The sequence below is a fragment of the Plectrocnemia conspersa genome, unplaced genomic scaffold (assembly GCF_051122295.1).
Source record: "Plectrocnemia conspersa isolate PC_06_02 unplaced genomic scaffold, ASM5112229v1 ptg000009l, whole genome shotgun sequence".
Taxonomy (NCBI): Eukaryota; Metazoa; Arthropoda; class Insecta; order Trichoptera; family Polycentropodidae; genus Plectrocnemia; species Plectrocnemia conspersa.
This window is the reverse complement of record NW_028277173.1, coordinates 3,942,584-3,958,606: the sequence shown is the minus strand read 5'-3', so window position 1 is coordinate 3,958,606 and position 16,023 is coordinate 3,942,584. Positions and strand designations below refer to the sequence as shown.

At 31.1% G+C, this 16,023-nt stretch overlaps 1 protein-coding gene across 2 annotated transcripts; it reads left to right on the top strand.

Annotated features, from left to right (window-relative positions):
- The first annotated feature begins 395 nt into the window (after positions 1–395).
- On the top strand, positions 396–12,598 carry Ptpmeg (protein tyrosine phosphatase Meg). Of its 2 annotated transcripts, none has more exons than XM_088191377.1 (14): positions 396–511; positions 1,578–1,730; positions 1,798–1,926; positions 1,991–2,201; positions 4,767–4,963; positions 5,028–5,180; positions 5,308–5,606; positions 5,684–6,017; positions 7,675–7,780; positions 8,107–8,337; positions 8,406–8,522; positions 8,620–8,852; positions 8,922–9,209; positions 10,909–12,598. In XM_088191377.1, the coding sequence occupies exons 1-14, from the start codon at positions 500–502 to the stop codon at positions 11,014–11,016; spliced, it is 2,571 nt and encodes an 856-aa protein (XP_088047503.1). In that variant the 5' UTR covers positions 396–499; the 3' UTR covers positions 11,017–12,598. The 2 variants fall into 2 exon arrangements, with proteins under 2 accessions (XP_088047503.1, XP_088047504.1); XM_088191378.1 differs by having other exon boundaries at positions 412–511; positions 1,548–1,730.
- The last annotated feature ends 3,425 nt before the right edge of the window (positions 12,599–16,023 follow it).

The window sequence follows — 16,023 nt, the reverse complement described above, 5'->3', positions numbered from 1 at the left end:
GCGCACTCACACTACAAGATAAAGTAAAAGAACATGTTTTCTCAGATTTTTCTCCAAAATTGGTCAATATTGTTTTTTGTTTGTGATTTTGCGACCAGAGCACGTGCCAGTCTGTTATAACCCTGATATTTGATATCACATATTTGTATTAATAAATTGATTAATGACACTGGAGACAATTTGTATCCAACTTTCTTTGAATTCGCAATTAATTGTACTATTTATTTTCATGAAAAAAAGAGTATTAAAATTTATATTATTACATTAAAATAATTGCTAAGGCCAAAAATGATACGTGAATGTCAGTTTAAGAATAAACGATCGCTAAAAAACATATTTTGTCCATAAGCCGCCGAGCAACGGCCATGACTCGTGTGTTTACTAAAAGAAGAAGAAGTGGCGTACGATCGCTAGACGTCAGTTTGAGGCTGCTGTTGGACGGGTGATGATGTGTTCTTCATTGTTGTGCCGTTCGGCGCGCCGGCCGCGCTTTTCATGAATGAACCTACAGGTATGTCATCGCTCTTCTTCAATCTGCACATTCGCTTTTGCGGTTTTGTCCCGTCGCACGCCTCGCGGCCGCCGATGAGTCAAATGACATCGGCCGCAAGGTTAATAACTATACGTGAGGACACTCGCATATTAATTCGAGCACAATGCGCCACATGTCGCAAGTTTGCACTTCGCTGCCGAAGGATCGATTCCACATCGATCGGTGGCCACATTTGCTCCATTCTTACATATGTTTCCGGGTGATGTATTGTGCTGTTGTGATTTATGTGCTTATGCACAAGATCAAAGCTTTTTGAGTAACGACAACCTGGTGTGTGGATAATTGATCGATTGCTATAATTATATAGTGCAGTCAGTCCCGTTTTATTGAGGTAAACGCATGAAAGTTAGAAAACCGCTAACTTTCGCGAATAACGTATAATTTACATAATTGCACCATTTCATACGAGTTCGATTGGTCCAATTGTATTTAATCGATATTAATATTTAGTATAGAGAATTCTTTATAAATAATAATAAATTCTTATTCAACTTTTCAGTAGATAAAAATATAATCATTTTAAAACAAATAGAAACACTAAATATTACATTAGATAAAATATTAATAATGAGAATGTTGATCTCCCCAGATTAGGCAAAATTTTTAAAGTTGGGATTATTCGATAAAATAAATAATCGTAAACATTATTTGATATGTTCATCACTCAAATAATATCGTATATCTGATTTTATAATTTTAGAAAATACGGATTCAGCTAAATATGTAGAGCCAAAACAAGACATTAATTTTATTACCGCATTTGTTAGGATTATGTATTTCCAAATACAATCTTTGGATTTTAAATATAAATCATTGCTACCTATTATAATATTTTATAATCAGTGTAATAAATAAAATTTAAGTATTGCGCCATCAATACGCATAGATAAATGATTCATATCGTACATGTATTTTTAATTTTCGCTCTCTTCACAGATCATGTTTGTTATACTATTTTTTTATTTCGTTGTTACATTATTATTATTTATTGTAGATAGTCACTGATGTTTAGAAAATTTGTTAGAAAATGCTCGAGAGCGTATCGAGAAAGGCTTTCGGTGCCTCCAGTGGCACTTACAACGTCCGGGCGTCCGAGCTGGCGAAAGCTCGAAAAGTGAACTCCATATCGGCGACAGTGACATTTTTGGACGATACCCAACACTGCTTTCAGTTAGAGGTAATTTAAAATACATCAGTAAATTCATAATAATGTAAAAACTTTATAAACGTATTTTTTTTTATAGAAAAATGCAAAAGGCAGTGAGCTCCTCGATATGGTATTTCAATACTTGGAAATGGTGGAGAAGGAATTTTTCGGTCTGCAATACACCGAAAACGGTTCATCGCCTAATCCCAACAATACACTTATCACGGTATATATTTTATTTAATATATATGTTGAAGTAAAATAAAATTAATGTTGAAATAAACTTTTAGAGATGGCTAGACGGCAACAAGCGCATAAGAAGACAAGTCGGCATAGCTCCAGTGTTTTGGCTCGGAGTTCGCTTTTGGGTGGAGGAGCCGGCAAAACTGGAACCGTCTTCGCGCCGTTTGATGTGTTTACAAATCAGACGCTTGTTGAAAGATGGCCGTCTTCAAGCACCAAGACCGGCGAGGCTATTGCTAGCTTCATATCAGGCTCAAGGTAATGACAATCCAACGTGTGATACTCAATTGGATACTTGTAGAGCAAGCTTCATTTAAGAAAATATCTGAAAAGTTGCGAAAAGTTATTTTATACACATAGGAAACTCTTATGTTTATTTTAAAGGCAAAAGATGATAAATTTTGTTTTTTAATCCTTTGATTGCCGAAATCTAAAATATTGGCTTTTGCTACTATGACAAGAATTTTTAGATCTGATGTTATATTAAAGAAAAAAGATAATTTTTTAATTAGCACTGGCGTAAGTAGGGTTTTTGCCGTTCGCAGCAATCCTTAACATTGCCCCCCCCACATATCATACAATTATCTAATACAAAATCTAATCTTTCTAAGAATCTGTAACTTAATCCATGTCTTCAATATGCTAAAACTTTCTGGGGCAGGTGGCCTCTTTTGCTCCCCCCACCCCTATATAAAAAATAGTTTGATGAAATATGTTAATGCTTATCAGGCATTTCATTATTATAGAGCACATGCTTGAATCGAACAAACAATGAGGAACATCTGGTGTAAATTCTGCTTCTAAGAAACTGACTTTTCTGTCTTACCAAAAATATTTTTATCTATAGGGGCTGTTGTTAAACAGTTGCTTATTGTTTTCACATATTTAACTTAGCTCTCAGCTATTCGTGGATGTATATTTTTAGCGCATTCAATTTAAGAACCACATTACACAAACAGTCCTTCTTTCACTTGCTTGGCGGCGGCGATAGTGCCGCCCCCAAGCAAGTGCCGCCCGGGGCGGTCTGTTTCTCAGCCTCCCAACTACGCCACTGGCTATAAGGTATTTGCTTCGAGGCAAATATTTTTTTTTGATTATGCAATAAATCGATATTAACATAATAATCCCAAAAGACCTTTTAAATATCATACAAAAATATAAACATGGCAAAAATATTTTACAATAAAAATTGAGAGTAAAAATTAAAATAAAATAGTTTTTATTTTATAATTTCTTGCATCGACTTTTTTCTGTTACAATTCATAACATTTTTCCTTAAGGAGATTAAATTAAATGTAGAGATATATACTGTTTTTTAAACTAAAACCTATTGTTTTTTTCTAGCATGTGTATTTTTGTAATCAGTTTTTTAAATGTCAAAATTGTGTTAATTAATCGTTTTTCAATGCTCAATCTTTGATAAGATGTTTTTTTATTATACAATAGTTTTATGATTGATTATGATACGATATAATATGTAATATATAATTATGAATTTTTAAAGTAGAAAATGTCCAAGAGGTTTTCGATAATTTAATAATAGGTGTTTTGATATATTAATTTTTTTACAGCTTTGTATGACGCCATATATTTTTGGAATTATATTCCCTTATACTTTTTGTGACAATAATTAAATAATTCGATTTATATGTAAATCTCTAGATTTATTCTTACACAGGAAGTTTTTTTGATTAACAAAAAATTGCTACTGCACGTCAGTCGTATAAATACAATTTACTGTAACAAAAAATGTATGTTAGATAAAATTATTTTTTAATTTGAAGCCAAAAATATATAAATTGAATAGATAGAACATAACTTTAAAAATTTTAATATATACAATTTAAAATAATTCATAGTATCAATTTTAGCCCACATCTGTTTTAAATAAGTTAAATATTTACAATCATAAAAATGCAATTTTTTATTATTTTATCAATGTATTGTCAATTTTGTAAATAGTTAAAAAAAACTCTTTTAACATATTATATTACAAATTTATTTTTTTAGTGTAGTAACAACTTATATTTTTATAGTTCACAACTATCAACTTTTCTGAAATTAAATTTCAAACGGCCATTAACGTTAAGTTTACAAATGACGCATAAGTGAGTCAGTGGCTCCTAACGATAGTTTTACAAATGGAATGTAATGTGTTAACATAAAGCTCAAAACTCAACTTTAAATGAATTAAGAATGTACTACCTAACATAACCTTCTCTAATAATTATATTTAAAAAGTTCAAGTATTTTATCAATTAGTATTTAAAAAAAATTAATATCTATAATTAAATAACGGATCCTTTTTATAAAAAAAAACAGTTATACAGCTAAAATCGGCATGTAATTTTTTTTGGTAATAGAATTATCTTATCTTTGTTGCAAAAAAATACAGTTAATTATATAAATACTTATTAAAACAATTAAAGTTTAAATTTTTTTGGTTGCCGAAATTCAGTATATCGGCTTTTGCTACCTGGCGAAAATTACCAGATCCAACGTCATCGTTGAACTTAATTTTTTAATATGTAATACATCGATATTAAGATATTAATCCCAAAAGGTTTGGCAATCAAAGGGTTAAGTAACTGGAATAGAAAATAAATGTAGAAGGTCAACCTTGTACTTTACGATATGCCTTAAAAAATTATCACTGGTATGATTTATTTACAATGTTATAAGTCATGCCGTTTCGAGAATGACAAATTGAATGACAATATCTACACCATAATTGGCCGTCAATTACAATGTATCGAGAAAAAGACACAGGGCCTTATCTGGAAACATCAAAGAAGACATTGTATGACAAATTTATCTTTTCAGCTGATAACGGTGATTGGACAGTGAATGGGAACACGGATGCGGCCATAGACAGCGGAATAGAAGGCCAAGAGGACATAAGACGAGTGAAAGAGTTGCACCGACTTCATCGTGGTCAATCGAGGGCCATTGCCGATTTACATTACTTAGAACACGCTCGCCGCCTCGATCGATATGGAGTGGACATACATCCTGTGAAGGTACGTCAATCGATAAATCATCCTAACGAGCGCTTGTGATTAATGCGTTGCCATATAATTTTAGGACTCGAATGGGAAAGATATCTCCATTGGTGTGACATCTCAGGGTTTGGTCGTGTTTCAGAACACCATTAGGGTTAATATGTTTTCGTGGGCCAAGATTGTAAAGATATCGTTTAAGAAGAAGCAGTTCTTTATACAGTTGAAGAGAGAAGCGGTAAACATATGCATATTTTTAATAGCTCTTTTATTCCGTAGTAAATTTGAGGTCATCTTGAATACTTCAATGTTATCGTTTCAAAACCGCAAAAGTGTTAATTTGCACACATTTTGTAATATTACAGTCAGAAAGCTACGACACCGTCGTCGGTTTTAACACATCCGGCTTACAATCAGCCAAGGCCTTGTGGAGGAATTGTGTGGAACAACACGGCTTCCACAGATTGCAACGTGTACCGTCAGCGCCTAAATATCCCACTTCGTTGCAACGATTCTTCATCAGATCGCCGAGGCGAAAAGAATCCGACGAAGGTAAAACTGGAACTACGTTCGGCAGAGGCGGTCTGGCGAGAGTTCAAGAGGGACAAATCGCTCCATTGCCGCGAGCTGCGTGGACAGCTCATTTGCCAGCAGCTAGTGATGAGTGCGTATCTATTTTATTTATATAATTTATATATATGTACATAAATATATATTAATTTTTTAATATTACGGTTTCAGTGAAGGAGGATTTTTAGAAAGAGCTCTCAGAGTTCCGTTAGGTTATGCGGATGATGACGATGATGAAGAAGACGACTTGGGAGTGGAAGAGGCGCCATTAGAAATGGACGGAGGTTCACCAATTCCTGAGATTGCAGAACCAGCGGCTACAGCTGCAGAGCAGGATATAGAAAGTGGCATTGTGGTAGTTAGATTGACTGCTGATGCTGCAGGTAGATATGGATTTAATGTGAGAGGTGGCGCTGATTTGGATGCTCCGGTTGTGGTTTCAAGAGTGGCACCGACTTCATCTCCGTCTTCGAATCAAACACCGCACTTGCAAGAAGGGGATCAGGTGAGACATTTTTTTCTTATTAGCCCTATGGTTGCTGAGATTTTTAGGCATACTATAATAATTAAAAAATATATTCACAGCCTGTTAAATTTGTATCCGATTATTTCTCATTGATAATGTCGGATTTTTGTTTAAATATTATATCAAAAGCCTCTATATTTAATTTTGGCAACAAAAAGGTTAATGTTGACTTCTATTTAAACTTTAGTTGTCCTCAATGGTATTAATATAATACAATAGATTATAATGTTTTTCTCTTTTACGGCATAATTCATAACAATAAACAACAATATTTTTGCCACAAAGATGAGATAACTCACTATTAAAAAGTACATGCCGATTTCAGCTGTATAGCAGTTTTTTTATAACAAAGACTCATTATTTCATTGTTGAGATATATGCTTAAGACTTTTTCAGGGCTGTGAATTCGTTTCAAATTTTACCAACTCCAACTTTTTCAAAGAAGGTAGAAAAATATTTTAAAAATTGCCACTTCTAGTTATTTTTTTGGTTGCTATGATTTTTCTCAAATTTAAAATTATTTTTAATAAAAAAAAATTCCTTATTGAAATGAATTAATGATATTTCAATTCATTTCAATGGAGACAATTGATTTGACATACGAGTAATTTAAGTTATGCACTCCGCCACGGAATGAATTAAACTCATAAGTTAAGGTGCCACTATAACTATTTTTTTCTAATAAGGTTTTTTTGTACAGAATACATTAAAGCTCAGTTATGAGCTCTATGTTAACACTTTATAATCAGCTGATGCACAAGTGAAATTTTCGTTAAGAGCCGCTGACTCACTTATGCGTCTTAATGACCATTACTTCACTAGCGTTTTTAATTTTAGAAATAAAACATTGAATTTTTTATGTAGTAAGTGGGTTATAAATTTTTTTTACATATATATGTATATAAAATTATTTAAATTTGTCTAGTATACAATTTTTTCAGAACTCTGAATGTCACAGTAATCAGTAAAAAAGGAAGCGTGTTAGGACTTTTTTTAACACATTAGAGTATACTATTTTAAATATATGTATTTATTTCTATATTTTGACAAAATAAAATTTTCATTGTACTAAAATAATTATAAATGTATATTATCACCTGTAGATAAAAGTTAAATTCTTTATTACGTTTTCACGATATTTTTACAATATCAAATAATATTTGTTTAACCTTATGCGAAAAGGCGTGCGCGAGCGGTAATGTGTTAACACTCATCAAATACTGTCAAAAATTTTTTTTTAATATAAAATAAAACTATTTATAAACATAAATATAAGTTCATATTTATTGACTTGTTTTGTATTAATTGCAAAAAAATATGAACTAGGAGCAATTACTTAAAAAGCTATAAAGTAATTGTAAAAACACATTTTTTAATATAAAATAATTTCAAGAAATTTTATGAAATTTAGGATATTTTTTTGTAACTATTTTATACAATAAATTTAATTTTTTATATTTTAAAAAACCATAATTAAAATCGATAATGAATATTATTTTGATGATGTTTAAAAAAGTCATTTTACATATCTTTCTGGCAAAAATGAGTAAAATTGTATGATACAAACAAGAACATATTTATTTAATAATGAACCATTCTGTTATTAATCTAATATGAAATGTAATTCATAAAACAGGTAATCGCTATCAATGGCGTTGCTGTCGATCGACTTCGGCACGAGCAAGTGGTCCAGCTAATTAGATCATCCAGAGGTTCTTTGACGTTGACGCTTCGTCCTAATGGTATATTGAAATCTATATATATATATATATATATACTTAGATAAAGTAGTGTCATAAAATATGTACCGTTGTTAAACCATTTTTAAAATTGCATAACAAAAAAATTGGGCTTCAAGTTTTATAACATCCAATGACCAGTTTTAGCATTACATGCGCAAATTCCTGTGAATCTAACTCTTAGCAAATTCGTGCTGAGATTTATGATGTATAGAGAGATGAATTTGTGGTCCACAGCTTTTTTGATGTGATAGCTGAAAGTCTATGGCACTATTGATATTTTTTTTACAAATTGTAGATTATAGCAATATTATTTTTATAAATTCTAGCTGAATACTTGTGTTGCGAAGAAGAAGAACCAGCGGTGCAGTATGTATCTGAAGGCGGCGGAGAAGCTGGAAACGGCGGTTGGAGACAAGCGCTTTTACTGTTAGCGGATGGTTTAGGTGGAGCTGCTTTGCAGCAATTCGAGCGCTTGCCAAGAAGAGCCGATCATCCTGCCACCGTGGCGCGTCTGCCGCAAAATCAAGCCAAGAACCGATATCGAGACATAGCTCCATGTACGTTAGAACAGCAGATTAGCCTATTAAATATATTATATACTAAATTAATTTTCTTATAATTACAGACGACTGCAACAGAGTGATGCTCACAAACGGATCGTCCGGAGATTATATCAACGCTTCATATTTAAATATGGAGATATCAAACACTTCTATCACATATTCTTACATAGCAACACAAGGTATGTTTCTATTTTACTAAAATAATCTCTCTTGAACTACATAGAACTATTGTAATTTAATTTTATGTGTATTTATTTATTTAATACCATTTTTCAGGTCCTTTACCAACTACCGTTATGGACTTCTGGCAAATGGTCATGGAGAGTGGCAGCACTTTAATTGTAATGCTCGGTGCATTAGCCGAACGCGGACGGCCTAAATGTCATCAATATTGGGCTGGAATGGGGCGCGCTTTAAAACCGGGCGGAGCGCGAGGCCTCAGAGTTCAAACCTTAGCCGAATTACCTGACCCGTCAGCTGCTTGCGTTCATAGACATCTGCTTTTATCAGTAATATAACCATAAATAATCGATCTTATAAAGAAGTTGAATATAAAATGTTTTTTTTTAATCTCCCAGGACCCCAGTGGAAGATCCAGAGCCGTCCATCATTTGCAATATTTAGCGTGGCCCGATCACGGAGTACCGACGGCTCCTGATACGTTTTTGGCCCTCGTAGGTCGAGTCGGATCCCTTCGGCCAGTTGCGGCTCCGACAATTGTACATTGCTCTGCCGGAGTGGGAAGGACAGGAGCGTTAATTTTGATGGATCATGCTTTGGCGCTTTTGCGTCATGCTCAGCCAGTTTACCCGCTCGATATAGTCAGAGCATTGCGAGAACAAAGACCTCTATGCGTCCAGAATGCGGTAAGAATGACACTTTTTTTTAATAAATCTACAACAGTAATCAATTAAATTGACTACCGCATAGTTAATTTATCAACATCTTTAACACATACAGGCTGCTGAAGTTTTTTATTAAAATTACTCTAAATTAACATTTTTTTTCAATAAGGTATGCATGACATAACAGTTTTTATATACATATGTTTTAGTAGCTTTCGCATCTAGTTCACATTTTATTTCCATCATTTGTTTAATTAATGCTTCTCTCATGAACCATGAAAGAAGCATTAATTTCTCAAGTCAATTCCTGTCACACAAAGTACTCGTAGAATTACTGATTCTTGCCTTTAATAATTTGATTCCTGCGTCTTTTGGAATTACTATCTAAATATCTGTATGTTACATGGTACAAATGTTGATTTTCTCTAATGCAAAAAGCACATTAAAAATATATCTAATTCTTTATTCTATGATTCATTACTCGCCAAGCCGATATATCGGAAGGGTTAAATATGTTATCAGGATTGTTTCAATACATAGCACCATAATAGGGCTACCAACATTTAGGGTTAGTTTATATCTCAAGTCTACTACTATCACATTGGACACTCGTAGAATTGAAGCCACTTGAAACGAAAAAGATTCAATACAGATTCTCACCTTTAACATTTTAGTTACCGAACCCTTTGGGATTGCTATCTAAATATTGATATATTACGTTCAGAAAAAAGTTATTTTATTGTGATGTAAAAACCTTATCTAACGAAGACGTCGGATCCGGAAATTCACACTAAAGTGGCAAAACCAAAAATATGGATTTCGGCAACAAAGGGTTAAACATGATAATCAGGATCACTTTAATCTTATATTATACGTCCAATGCGTTCATGATTTCTGATGGATTGTACAGTTTTGATAGAACTAAATTCTTCAGCAGCATAATAGGACTACCAACACTTAGGGTTAGTTTACGTTTCAAGTCGATTCTTATCATATTAAGCACCAGTAGAATTGAAATCATTTTAAAAATTAAAACAGACTCGCCTTTAACCCTATGGTTACCGAGCTTTTTAGAAGCACTATCTAAATATAAATATATTACATAAATAAAAATACATATATGTTTAGAAATATGTTTCCGATGCAAATACCTTTCAGCACATTAAAAATGAATCCAATTCTTTCTTCAATGATCCCGTCTCGCTAAAATAGTAGAAGCTGATCTATCGGATTTCGGCAGCCAAAGGGTTAAATTTGTTGTCTCTTTCATTTTACCCTCTGATTTGTGCATTGTCACCGACAGTCATTCCGAAATATGCACCCAAAGTTTATTTTTATTTCATGTATTGAATAAGTGGATGACAACCTCTAGCACATCTTAATTACCTTTTTCAAATATATATATATAATATATATTTTCCTAGATTTTCCTTATCTCAAGGATGAATATTGTGATGAAAATTAAAATAAATCGAACTAGGTTGTGCATATGACATAGATGTTATTAATTTCAGTCTGTTGTCTCACTACTTTCAGTTATTGTTTATGTTTACCCTATTGTAACGCATTGAAATATTTACAGTAAATGTTGACATAAATATTTATATAGATTTAACTTATATATTATATACCATTTTATTTTGTATTTTTTATTGATTAATAATTTAATAAATAACCTTATCTATATTGGTTTAAAAATATATTTTATATTATATTTCAGAACCAGTACAAATTTATATGCGAGTGCATCGGATGTGCGGCCCAAGCTATGGGACTATTACCTTACGATCAGCCGCCGCAGCCGCAGTCCTCACCGCCAGATAATTAAGAATTTCACACATAAGGAGATCAAATCAACGTCAAAGTATACACCGATTACGGTATTATGACGCAGACTGAAGGAAACGTATATATACATATATATTTAGAAACAACCACAAACAGATTTGAGGTGTAAGTTCCGAAGCGTTACCATATCTTTGTATGGTAGTTTTGTATACGTAGTTATATAGTGTGCACTAAAAAAGTAGAATGAAAAAATGTCTTAGGTATTCATATACTATAATTTTATGCTTATAAGCGATTGTGATTTTGATCAATTGTCTTATTATGATGAATGTATCATTCTACGGAAAGGACAATCAACCAAGGTTATTAATTGGCATTCGCCGTGCGTGTCGATTCGGAAGCCGACGACGACGCATATTAAACAGCCACGTATTTATTTTCGCTACCTTTATATAGTCATAGTGTTTGTGCCATTCGTTATATGTCTAGTGTTTTAGTTTTAACTTAATTTCAACAGTTGTACAAGTTCTTGCAACTTTAAACGATTCGTCAAATCCGTCAAAGTCGAAATTTCCGAGCCCTAATTTTAGCTGAAATCTAGTCCAAATATGACAACGCATCTATATTTTGTTAAGTCATAGTTGTGAGAGCACGCTACGTATTTATTGTATCAAGCGTTTAGTACACGATTAAATTATGTGATTTATTATGAATTTCGTGGTTAAGTTTATATGTAATTTAATGATTTTGTATATAAGATTATGTGAAAGCTTATTTAGATATATCTTTTTTCAAGTAAACATATAATTTGAATCAATAGCAATACATATAACTAACAGCTGATTATTTCATTTATATATCTATTATTCAATTGATAAATTAAAACTGTTTCATGACTAATTTATCCCATTTTTTAAACCCTTAATAAATATTTTGAACTGAATTTAATATTAAGTTCGTCAAAGTTAATGCGGTATTCAATATTAAAAATATCTCAAATATACTTTACTTACTATTAATATTTGATTGACAGCAATAATAATAAATAGGAGTTCATGCGAGTAAAGTACCCAAGTATAGTTATGTAATTAAAAACGGCTTATTTGTAACACATGTTACTTTAAAGTGCACCAATATTTTCGATAAATGTACATATTTATTAGTGTTTATATAAAATTTACAACTTTTCTATGCATATTTATTTGTTATCATAAACATGTATTTTCTAATTGTATACATAATTGATTCAATTATTTTACACGTATACACATATCCGTACTGAATTAGTATTACATATGAAACTCATGATTTGTACGATGTATTATTTATATATAAAAAAATTGTGACTTAAAGAATCGCCTTCTCAAGTACAATGTGTGTGTTTATCGATTAATCGTTTTATTCTTTCTTAGTTCTTTACTACAAATTAATCTTAGTGAGTGTGCGTTAACTATTCGAACATAGTAGTTTAGCCTGATTTATGTATTTAATTATCTAGTCTTAGATTCAATTATTATAAAAAAAAAACACATTGATATTTTTGCTAATGTGAAAAGAATAAAATGTAATATTTCAGTTTGCAGCATTTGTCTCCCCTATTTTAAGATAAAGTGATATTACGATATGTAAGCGTTTTCATAAATTGTGAAATGATTTTTTTTGTGACGTGTCCATTAGTTGTATCTTTTAAAAACATCCTATATAAATGTATTTAATGAGGACTCTTAACGATATTTGGGAGATTTTGGTCCATTAGATTTTTAATTTATTTATATGTATATGAACAGAATCCCCTCGTTCTGTGATAACGACGATAAAATGAAATTTTATATAAATTATATATAATATATTGAGATGAATTAATAGTCATTTTTTCTAAGTCATTAACGAAATATATATATAATATGTATATTTGAAATTCTATATGTTTGTGATTCATGTTTATTTTTCAGTCGAAGTGCAATTTATATTTGTGTAATATATAGTATGTGTAATGTAGTTTTGCACCCAGTAATTTGATCAATGTTTATGATGCAAAAGTGATCTTATCTTGATTTTTTCAAATAATACGACCGAATGACGGTTTTATTGTTCTTTTCAATGTTGTGCTTTGAAACGTTTTGTATTGTTTAGATTTGAAATATAAACATTTTTCTATATTCACTCCAAAATATATTTTTATTTATTCCTCGTTACACCATTATTTACAATTAATAATAACAACAAAAAATCCGACAAATACATAATATAATTAGTGACAAATAATATGTGATGAATACATATAAAGGGCTGCCGAGAGCGAACCTGGCCCCTGGGAAAATAATGATTCCGTGCCTCATGACAAAAATAGAATTTTATATATTTTTAGCATCGTGTCGACACATTTTTATTGCTTTTGACGTGAATTTTTGACTTCTGAGAAGTAATTGTTTTTGCGCTCTCCTATTCACCAAAATTCGGTTTCAATATACTTTGACCAGCCCTCTTATATTAGAAGTCTGTCTTAGCTATCATATTATTAAACATAGTGTAATATCGAAATGCAATCAAATTATGGAGCAATCCGTGCAAGGAGTGTACTTATTCTTCCGCTTATTTTCTCGTGAGAGATGAGTAGGCTTAGTTTGTATTTTGGACTTGAAATGGACGTTTCGCAATTGTCAAATTGAGCTTCATAGACATTTAATAGCAGCATATTAGCGCCTATCAGTTAAATTATATTTTCGCTAGTAGAAATATATATCTACTGGTGAAAATGTATTTGGACTTGACTAGTGAAAATATAATTTTACCAAAAAATATACATTCACTGTAACATTTGTACATCGGATATAAAGTAATAATGATAAGTTGGTAAATATATACAGTAGTGTGCAAAAAAAAACGCATCACTTCTCGAAATCATAAAAAAATATGATATTTTCGTTATCTCTTGCTGGAATTCTCCGATTTTTTTGTGTTCATTTAGGGTTAAGTATCCATTATTTTCTAGTAGTTAACGAGTCAATTGACTAACAGCGTAGCAAATATTTTTAAAAGTCATAATGCCGAATTGCTGGAAATTAAATGAAAATCAAAATGCTAATATCGTTGTTTATTTGTCAATAAGATTTTCGACAAGAAAAAATTCGCAGTCTGTTGGTTGTAATTAAACAGTTTAAAGAGCTTATTAAAAAAAACATCGATACTCGACAATCTACGCGTGCTTAAAGTACTCTGAGATTTAATACACATTGTCGCCAAGGGCAGAAGTTTATGCTTGTGCATACAATTGATCCAAAAAATGACAGAAAAATAAACAAGATTTGAATTTAAAACTGCTATTGATATCTTAGAGTACTGACGTAGATCCAAATACTTGCCCATGTCGACATAGGCTGTTAGATGAACGCTATGTAGTTACACCATTAGGTCATTTTCATTTTCAACGCCTTATATAACAAAAAAATACATTTTTATTTTTTTATTGCACTTTTTATTTTATGATATAAATTTATACAACATATATAAAATTGTTTGTACGTATACGTACATCAATAACAGAATTTTTATGATAATGACTTACAATTAACAATTACGATACAATAGTATAAATGATAACAATTAAAAGGATATTAAATGAGAACATACATTAAACGAGTACAATGCAAATATAATTTAATTACAATCATTATACAAAGGTTTAGACTTTTATATAATAATAAGCGCTTGACAATTTTTAGGTTTAGACTTTAAATTTACAAAAATCGTCATAATTTTTTTGTTAAATTAATATTTTTCTGACTTTCATTATAGCAAAATCAATAATAAGTCATTCTTTGTCCAATTTCTTTATAACCTACTGAGCCTGCTTAATCTTTCCTGACACATAAAAGATCTTAAATAAGTTTTTATTAACTTTAATATGGAAAAACTTTTTTCAACGCTGCGAATAGCGATAAACAAATTTGTTAATGAAACTTAATTTATTTTTGAATAAAAATTCTAATCAGACATTTCTTCACTCAAATGTAAATAGTTGAGGTATCTGATTTCATGAAGCAAATCTGTTCCTGGTATGTCTTTTGCCGCCGTTAACAGGCTTTCTAAGTCCATATATTTTTTCAAAAGTTCTTTCTCATTCATAAGTTTACATTTATTTTAATTTAAAAGCATGTGTAAATTGCTAGTGTTTTTTTGCTAACAAATCAAAACATTCTTAAAAAATCGCGATGGTGGTGTCTACAATCTTAAAATTATATTCTTTCCTTTATTTTTTTTTGCATATGAAAATATTAGATTTAATGTTAAGAGTTCAAAGTTTTTCAATATCTCATTTTTTTGCCATTTCTTCTGCTTCTACAAAATATTTTTAATTTTTCATCATTTCTATAATCATGAAGAAATTGTATTGAGTTGGAAATAAGAGAATTAGCTTTATCTGAATTTAATTTTTTTTCTTGTAAATCTTTACTAGTAATGTTTATATTGTTGAATATATCTTGCTAAATAATTACAGAACAAACAAACTTAAAATTTAAGATGTTGTTGAGTAAGATAATGACTTCCGATTTATTTTTCGCGATTGTTGCAGTTTAGTTATTGGTTGTATAGTTAAAAAAATGTATAATGCTTTAATTATCTGTTCCAACTAGTATCTTAACGGTGAATAAAAATAACAAGTGACTCACTAAAAAGTCGTTGGCGTGTAAATGGCTGAACCAACGAGTTTTAAGGTAAGCCATTTAATATGTTATTTTAAAACATTCTATCTCTGCATATATGATACAAAGAAAATTGTAAATATGCTGTATTATATCAAAAAGAGTCACCGCCTCTACACAACAAGTAGCTTCATCATTAAATATTAACCACTCGGCAGTTTTGCCTGAGGGTGATTCGAGCACGGAGTTTGTTCGTAAACTGACAAGCCCGAGTTACATTCAGACAAATTTTGTTTTGACTTATTGGGAGTGTTTCCCTCGAGTGGAATATATTTGTTTACTGACGAGCTTGAGCCTCGTTCGTCCAGATCTTGTTTCAACTTGTTTCCATATTTATTTACAGA